We start from the raw sequence: 8,830 nt of genomic DNA on the forward strand, positions 1-8,830 counted from the left end.
GAAACCTTCTTGCTACCCAACTGAATCTAAAACCAGCCGTATAGTCGAGCAAAGGTTTGGATGATGGCGTAAAAAGGCTACCGACTGCCAGAACCAGTTTTAAGTAGTTGCATATTTAGTGGTGTAATTTTTTTTAGTAATGTGTTGCCAGGTGACATCACGTGTGTCACGCCCGTTTAAATTTAGAGGACGGTGCTATCAAAGGCATGCTTACTCATGCGTCACCATGTGGTATTAGCGCGGCCTCGGCAGTTTGCCCGTCATCTCGTCTGTCGCTGGAGCACTTTGGTTTTGTCGAAGAGGGCACATGCTTTTGATCCCTGGCCATACATACCCTTAGTGTCACGAAGAAAGGAACACCAGCAACAACTTTTGTAATAGCGCTGGCAGCGTGTGGTCGACGACAAAAAAAAAAGTGAGGTGATAGCGCAGTGTCAACGCATCTGGCAGCTACTGTGAACACCCCGGTTAAAATCTTATCGCATCACACATTTGTTTTTTTTTTATGCACACTTTACAGCGGCGGTAGTTCTTTTGACTGGACGACGACGACCAAGTTTTCCGCAGAATGAGGCAGTTAAGGCCTTCCCCTGAAAATTGTTGGCGTGCTTTATTTGGGTGCATCTCCGCTTTGAAGACGAACAAAGGTTCTTTTGGAGAAAAATTCGACGATCAATGCGTGTGTCTCGGCGAGTGTTTATTGGCGCATGTATCTGTACGTATGCTGCAAGGGTAATATCCAGGAATGCATGCCCATTTTCATCGCGCATATAATGATACTAACATTCACGCGCGCCCTCTAGCTCGCCTCTTTCGTTTTGTGAATTTGGCAGTCCGCACGCTAACCGCGGAACTTTCTGCGCATACTGAGGATCGAACCCATGACCTTGGGCCCTGCAGAACAACTCTTACGCCACTGAGCCACCACGGATAATAATAACACGAATTCGAAGTGAACACTTTTTTAATGAGGCAGCTTATATGTATAGTGCATCAACATCGCTTCACGCAAAGGGGAGTCAGTTAAGCCAAATTACAAACACGGGCCAGATACGACAATGGTATTTTAGAGAATGTTTATAATTCTGTACTACCAATTCTTGCGTTGTCAATGCGGTTGCCTAAGAGCTGGTCGAGGCCCAAACTCAGTGAGGACCACAACCAGCTGGGCCGCGGACGAGATCAAACGTCCTAGTTTCTTTAAGCAACTACCTCTTGCAATCAGCGACCTTTCCCGCCAAAATAAGGCGCGAAGGCATACACTCAACGGGCGCCATCTAAGAAACAAGAGCCGCCGCGGTTGCGCGGTCTGGCGAGCCCGATGAAGGTAGACTTGGAGCAGAACATGCACGGCTTGTTGATAACCGTGGCGCCTCGAGTGAGCGCGTTCACCCCCGGGCCGCGTTCTCGGGCGAGCCAGGTGAGGAGAACTTCGGTTCCGGTCAGGGCCGTGTAGTGCAGGTGGAGGACTTCCAGGCGGGGCATGTTGGACGTTAGCTCCCTGACCAGCGACCGGACCACACTGTCCTGCGTGCGCAACTCGGAGTACATCGTCAGGACGCGAAGGTGCTTGGCGCGCATCAAGTCCCGGCGGAACTGCTTGTCGCTCAGGTCCAGCCTGTTGTGTTCGTACGCGAAGGAGCGCAGGTTGGGACTGGCACAGAGCACGTCCCCTATGGCCTGGCAACTCTGGTCGTCCGCCACCCAAGAGAGCGTGAAGATGCGAAGCTCCTGTAGCTGGCACGCTTTGAGAAAATCCAGCGATGCCACTCGCTGGACGTCGCAGAGGCTGAACCGCTTCAGCTGGCTCCGCAGCGCCGCCAGGCCGCTCTCGCGGATGTCCAGCGGCAGCTCGCACGCCTTGCAAAAGGCGCTCGCGTTGTCTCGGCACACGCGAACGTCCAGCTCTTCGAGGCGGGCACAGCCGGCAGCGAGGCACTCAACGGAGCCTTCGAAGTTGAGGCCGCACGGGGTGATGGCCAACGCCCGAAGCTTGGGGAGCGTGGCTCCCACAATGCCGCCGCCGTCGACGTCGGCAGTGAAATGAAAGGATGTCAGGTTAAGCTCCGTGAGTGAACCACAGGCCGCGAGAAAGCTGCGAAGCGGGCCATTGAACGCAAATCCCGCACGCGGAAGTTGGCACACACTGTTCCGCGGGACCAGGGTTAAGCTCAGGGAGCGCATCTGGGACCAGCAGTCCAGATGCGCCGCGGCGTCGAGGTCCCTGGCGCTGCGGCTGTTGGGCTCCTTGATGGCCAGGACGAGCTGCCGAAGTGTCGAGACAGCCGCAAAGCGTTCCATGACGTCACTTAGGAAGAGGCAGTTGACCGTGTCGGCCGGCTGAGTGGAGAGCACGACGTTGCCGAGAAGGGATGCGGCGACCCGGAAGGCCACATTATTGTACGTGAACCACGCGTACGGTCCCATCAGATGGCGGCTGGGTGGCTCCTCCAGGCAGTAGGTAAACGATTCGAGCCGCCAGAGGTGATCCTTCCAGACATCGGACCAGCGTTTGATGGACGCGCAGTGTTCACTCTGCACGCTGTGCACGTGAAAGTGGCTCAGACCACTGCAGCGGTTCACCATAGAAGTGAGCAGGTCCAAGTTGACGTCACCCACAGTCTCGACGTACATTCGGATCAGCGAGTGCACGCGGTAATCGGGATTGTTCGCGAGCAACTCGCCGATGGCCGCCAAGCGGTCGGAGTAGCGGTCTTCCTGGTACAGTGACCACGCGACCTCCACCAGGCATCGCGACGAGCCGAGCAGTGAGAACAGGCCAGAAGGGTTTACCTCGCAGCCGACGCACGACAGCCAGGTCAGGTTGGAGCAGAGACCGGCCGCGTGCAAAATATCGTCCGGGCCCACCATGATGCAATTGTCCAAACTCAGCCGCTTGATGAGGGGCGTCCGCTGATCCGAGAAAAATGCTCGCAGAGATTTCCGGCTCAAGTTTGGGCTGCAGCGGACGTCGTTGGTGACGACGCGGTCGTACACGATACTCTCGAACCGGGTGTTGGTCTGTTCCACGGCCAGAATCGAGTGAACGTCCAGGTAGATGAGTATGTTGAGCCACACTTCGTCCGGCAGATTGGTGTAGTCTTCCTTCGAGGGTACCATAGCAGCTTGCAAAGCGTCAGCAGTGCTCTGAAGACGGACTGGAATCGTACTGCCGTGCCCTTCAGATGTGAAAACAAAAAGAGCGCAGCGGCTGATAGCGGGGATATTTACGCCGATTCGGTTCGAAGCGAAGCCTGGCGAAACTGCGTGAAAGAAGGTGCCTGCGCAGGCGCCGCGATCACGAGGCTGTAGACGGGCGTGCGCCACGATAAGTGAAGACGACGAGTGAATACAATGGCGTCACACGATGGCAGGGTGAAATGCGCTGTTTGAATGAACTCGTGGCTGACGAACTGAATGAATGAATGAATGAATTGTAGTGTCGGGGTGCTGCTGAGCCGAGACCAACATCACATCATCATCATCGACGGCCGCCCCGTGCAATGAACAGGCTTTTGTCTTTTCGAAAGAGGAGGAGGAGGAGGAGAAAGAGGAGGAAAAACATTATTTATCCCATCCGTTGAGTGCAGTCACTCTGGACCAATGAGGGGTGTCCTCACTCTAGGACTCCCTGGCTGTAGCCGGCCTTCCGTGCCCTATTCACCAGCCAAAGCTGGGAGCAGGGGTCGGAGCTGGTCAGCGCCGCCGCCCAGTGTGAAGTGGTAGGGTTGGGATTGGGAGGGAGGTCTGGGATGTTCGGGCATGCCCACACGTGTTAAAAAATTGGTAGCCATCCCGTCTTGCGAAAGTGGATGTCCAGCAAAGCTGTTGTAAACCACAACAAATGGTGATGGAGGAGGGTATGAAATATATCGGCGGGCTTGTCGCTTGTGCTCGGCCAGTGTCACTAGATAAGGGTTCAGAGTATCGGCACTCTTTTCTCCTATTGTTGTTCCGTTCCGCCGCCATGATCATTGGCCAGTTTGCATTATGTGACATTTGTTTATACTGCAGACGATTCAGGGGTGCCGCTTATCGTTTTAGTCGGTCAATTCTGCTAGGCTTAGCTTGTCCTCCGTGCTCTGCGACTGCGCGGGACTGATGTCGTTCTGAATGCGAATCAAAGATAACTTGTGTAGCAGCACCTAGTCGTGCCTAGCCTTCAAGGATACTCGGCGAACATAATCTTTACCAGGAACACGCGGTGGGGGGTCCCATTGTTCACAGGTGCCTTATCAACCATGACGCGGTTTCGATAATTGTTTTGTGGTTTCTTAGAAGAATTGCGAGCTCTATGCTGTATGCCTGATTCGCCTGACGCATGCGCTCGGCGTCTTAGGCCTTGGCGTTTTTGCACACGGAGATGATAGTAACTTTATTAGATGCGACGCTGAGAGGAGCATCTCTTGCCGGCGGCCCTGTCCTTCCTGCGTTGTCGTCCGCGTCCGCACAGCTGCGTCTCTCCTCCGCTCACCCCCTCTCCTCTCGCCGTGATAGCGCGCCCTCTTCCCCAACATCTGTGGCGCGCGCAGTGCAGCGCGCTCTCTCACTCCGCCGGTGGGCGGCGCTGCGCGCGGCGCAAGCGCGCTGTGCGCATGTCCAGCGCCCTCTCTCTCCGCGGTCTCCTCTCCTTCGGGCGCGCTGCGCATATAAGCGGAGTGCCGCGCTCCAGCAACACCTTTTCTAGATGGTGTTGGCTCCAGCCGGTCTCTCGGTCGACGGTCGTCCGCGCTACGCTTGCTCTCTCCCTATCTCTCTCTCGCATTACCCGACGATTGCTCACGCAATTCGAGTAATCGACCCAACGGAAACGCAGGAACCCCCTTCAGCGTCGCATCACTCCAGAGTTCCCGCGAGGGAAGGTGGGCGTAATTGTTTTGCCCAAAAGTTGTGGTGATTGCACCACTGAGCTGTTCACTCAGTCATCTAGGCAGCGGGGCTCCCGGTGTTGCAGCAAAGCTGTTTACCTCTACCCAAATGATGTGGTGGAGCATCACTTCACCACATCGTTTGGGTAGAGGTAAACAGCTTCCCTGCAAAACTCGTCCCCAGCTGGGATCACAAACGGCTAGTTTTCGCGCGTGAAGTTAAAAAAAAGCGAAGCGCGACCTGCATGCCAACCGACGCTATAACCATGGGTTCGCTCCGTAATACACAGTATAATGCAATAACATTATCAGCGCCACAATGACGGCTCCTGCAAACTGACGCTTTCCCAAGCAGAGCCCGCTTCCAGCACGCCCACCCATCAGAATTCCCATCACGCTCCGTTTGTGGGGAGCACGCCTCACTAAGTCACTCCATCATATTGGAACCCTACCCATCCAGCTCCATGCGGAACTGGGTGGGTCGTGTAAACAAGGAAGACTACCGTTCTTTCAAAAGGTTGTGCTCCATTCAAGCCCAGAATGCCTCATCCAGTTCTGACAGGTCCATTATAATGACTCACCTAAGCACTACTGGAGCTCACCTAGCCAGCTGCTTTCCTGACATTGAAAATGTGAAATGGATCGTCTCTCCTCTCTCCTTTCTATGGTAATGCAGGCTCGCTGAGCCGTGAAACTGTTGCAATAAAAAATGAGTTTCTAGCCCTCCGGGCTAACACTGCCCTTCAAGAGAAATTTGGGTGCGTAAGTGTTGTTGCCCTCTGGACGGAGGCTGCTCCTTGGTTCCCACATTTGTTTGATAAGGCAATGGACATGCTGCCGAAATCTGCAACAACATATGCTTATGAGCAGGCATTATCGACACTAGCCTATCTGAAAAATAAGCATAGGAATCAGCTGCACACTGCAGCCGACATGCCACTGGCCCCGAGTGTGATTGGGCCTCGCATCGATTTGTTGGTGCAAGGAAAGTGAGTTCAGTTGCATGTCACTACTTTAAATACCCTTGCTTTCGAATTTATTGCACGTGAATGTTGCGTGAACCGAATAAAAAAGGCTTGCATAAAATCGGGGGCGGTGGAGGGTTCCTTAGCACTTAATGGATCTTACCAGGGTTCTCCGGGACCAAAATGGCTGAGAACCCCTAGATTAGACTGTAAACGGTTGGCGCTATAGGCGCTCTCAGGCTATAGCAACGGGGTAGCTTTTACGTTCTTTTACTTTTATTGTCCCCAACGGAACGAGAACTGCTTTTCACCGCTCCAGCGGCCCGTGTGCCCGCCTACACCGGACACCCAGACACCATCACGCCGGCCGCGAGCAAAGCAGCAACAAGCGCGGATGCACGGATAGGCGTCGCTCAAGCAGGATCCTCGATCTAAACTCGTCTGGCGATCACGTCCATCTTGATTGATTGTGGGGGTTTAACGCGCCGACGCAACGAAGGCGATGAGGCGCGCCGTAGTAGAGGGCTCCGGATTAATTTCGACCACCTGGGGATCTTTATCGTGCGCCGAAATCTCGTACACACGGGCGTTTTTGCTTTTCGCCTCCATCAGAAAAGCTGCCGCCGCGGCCGGGAATCGAACCCGCGACCTCGTGCTCTCACGTCCATCTTCCCTCACGCGACGCACCAGCCTGGCGTGAAATACGCACTCGCATCCCGCAGCCGTATGGAGTAGTCCTCGTTGCCGATCGAGGCTTCGCCCGGCCCAAACATAACAAAGGTATTGCTACGTGCGCACGATTTTGATCAACAGCGGCTCGCGGCGAACGGAAGAGCACAGGTTTGGATCGGTCGGATAACCCCCTCAATAAAGAGTTATAGCAGATCGGATAAACGGTTCCGGTACGGTACGCGGTAACCGTTACTGGACCGTACCGGGACTGCTCGTTTTAAGAGTTATAGCTGACCGTAACTATATACCGTACAAGCTACCGTGACTGGGAGCGACTTGGATTGTACGTCGGTATACGGTAGGGTTCTGCGCATGCGCGGTGGTGTCCAAACGGTAGACGTTAACGTACCGCGGAACCGTTTTTCCGATCTGCTATAACTCTCTAATAAGTACCCTAACCTTTCATGGGCGATAAGGCTCGAACGGGGCGCAGGCACGCCTTATACCGATGGCAACATTCGCGCGCGGAGCTAACACCGCGCGACATCCGCGCGCGGATTAGGAGCTCAGGCGGGTCGCTTAATTAACCAACTGCAATGCATCTTGTTCCTTTTTCCGTTTGCTGCCGGGGATATTGCTTGCAGAAGCTCGGGCGTTCACCTTGGTGGGTTGTTTACTTCGCTAATTGCGTAAACCAATGCTTTTCCAAAACGAAACTAAAAGCATGATGGCCGACAATGAACCGTGAGGGAAGCAACCTGTCTTGCAATGTGTATCTGTCAGCTAACGGAAAATTTTGATTTACATTTATTTCACGTGCTTAACCACCTAGGAACTGCTTTTTTTCGAGGAAAACATCTATAGATGCTTCTCCAGTGAGCTCTCGCCGTTCACAACTTTTGTGACGCCACAAAACGCAGTACCCAGAAACGTACGAGGCGACGACACCTGTTTTCACGTTTCTGGCGTTTTGTCCCTTATTAAACAACTTCTGGTTGTGAGGACGGTGTACTTATAATCTCAGCCCCGTAATCCATTGATACAAGCCAACTTGTTTCCACCCTTTAGTGTCCATTTAAGGACAAACGCTAGAACGAGGACCGCCAATACCGGGCCTCTTCGATTTACCAGTCCTGGAAGGTTCGCGGGCAGTCCGGAGACTGCGTCCGAACTGGAAGTCCCATAGAATTACATGGGAAAATCGAGCGCCGGCTCCCGTCTCGGGCAGTCCGCGGACGATCCGGGACTGATAATCGAGGAGCCCACCTTTACATGCAGGATTCGTGACGTCAGCAAGAGCAGCGAGGAAAAATTTACGGTGTGGCGAACCCGTGTTGACGCTTGTAAGGGTTCCAGGCGCCAGCGACGCCAGATGTGTTGAACGCAGAGGGCGCGGCGGTTTCGGGAATGAGGAATGAATGACTTTATGGCAGCCAGCTTGTTAAGAACGAGCGGCCTCTGGGTCAAGTCGCTGGCGTGAGGACACAATAGAGAGTTTTAGCAGTCTGTCTGTTCCGTCACGTACGTAGTTACCGTGTTGACCGGGACCCGTCTGGGCACTTGGGCATTCGTCGCGGTAGGGGGATTAGTTCCGCGGGCCTGCCTTCGCCATGCCCGCGCCTCCTCGCCCTTCCGTGCGTGCAGGCGCACACGGTTCCTGGTGAACCCGGTAACAACGTAACCAACGGAACAGACGGACTGCTAAAACTCTCTATTAAAATAGAGAGTTTTAATAGAGAGTTTTAGCAGTCCGTCCGTTCCGTAACGTACGTTGCCACTGGGTTGACCGGGACCCGTCTGGGCACTTGGGCATTCGTCACGGTAAGGGGATTAGTTCCGGGGGGCTGCCTTCGCCGTGTCCGCGCCTCCTCGCTCTTCCTCCTCGCCCTTCCGCACGCGCATGCGCAGACGGGTCCCGGCACCCCGGTAGCAACGTACGTTACGGAACGGACGGACTGCTAAAACTCTCTAATGTCTCGGGCCTTAACCGCGCCGTCGCGCGGTTTTGGTCGGCACGCATGGTGCGACTGTGGGAAAACTTTGCTAGTCCGGCGGCTCGAAGGGCGTTCCGGTAGCTTGGCGGCAGCTGGTTTTGTGGCCCACTGCGGGTACGTCTGGCGGAATAGCCAGTTGTAAAACCATTCGGTCCGTCGCGCCGCCGGAGACGGGGGAGCTTGTAGCTGTCAACTGTGGTTAGACAGTGGCCGATTTATGGCGATAGCTTTCGATTTGTTGGCCCGTCAACGCGCGCAGTGAGGGCGTGCGGGGGTGTTCGTGTAGCGGCCCGGGGTGTAGCGGCCTGTAGCGGCCCGAACGCCAATTAAC

At 54.7% G+C, this 8,830-nt stretch overlaps 1 protein-coding gene across 1 annotated transcript; it reads right to left on the reverse strand.

Moving 5' to 3' along the window:
• Positions 1 to 588: 588 nt before the first annotated feature.
• LOC144138033 (uncharacterized) lies at positions 589 to 3,388 on the reverse strand. Its single transcript, XM_077670087.1, has one exon. The coding sequence runs from the start codon at positions 3,118 to 3,120 to the stop codon at positions 1,264 to 1,266; it is 1,857 nt and encodes a 618-aa protein (XP_077526213.1). The 5' UTR covers positions 3,121 to 3,388; the 3' UTR covers positions 589 to 1,263.
• Between the last annotated feature and the right edge of the window lie 5,442 nt (positions 3,389 to 8,830).

This window comes from Haemaphysalis longicornis, unplaced genomic scaffold (genome assembly GCF_048455015.1).
Source record: "Haemaphysalis longicornis isolate Haplotype H1 unplaced genomic scaffold, Haemaphysalis longicornis Haplotype H1 scaffold_5, whole genome shotgun sequence".
Taxonomy (NCBI): domain Eukaryota; kingdom Metazoa; phylum Arthropoda; class Arachnida; order Ixodida; family Ixodidae; genus Haemaphysalis; species Haemaphysalis longicornis.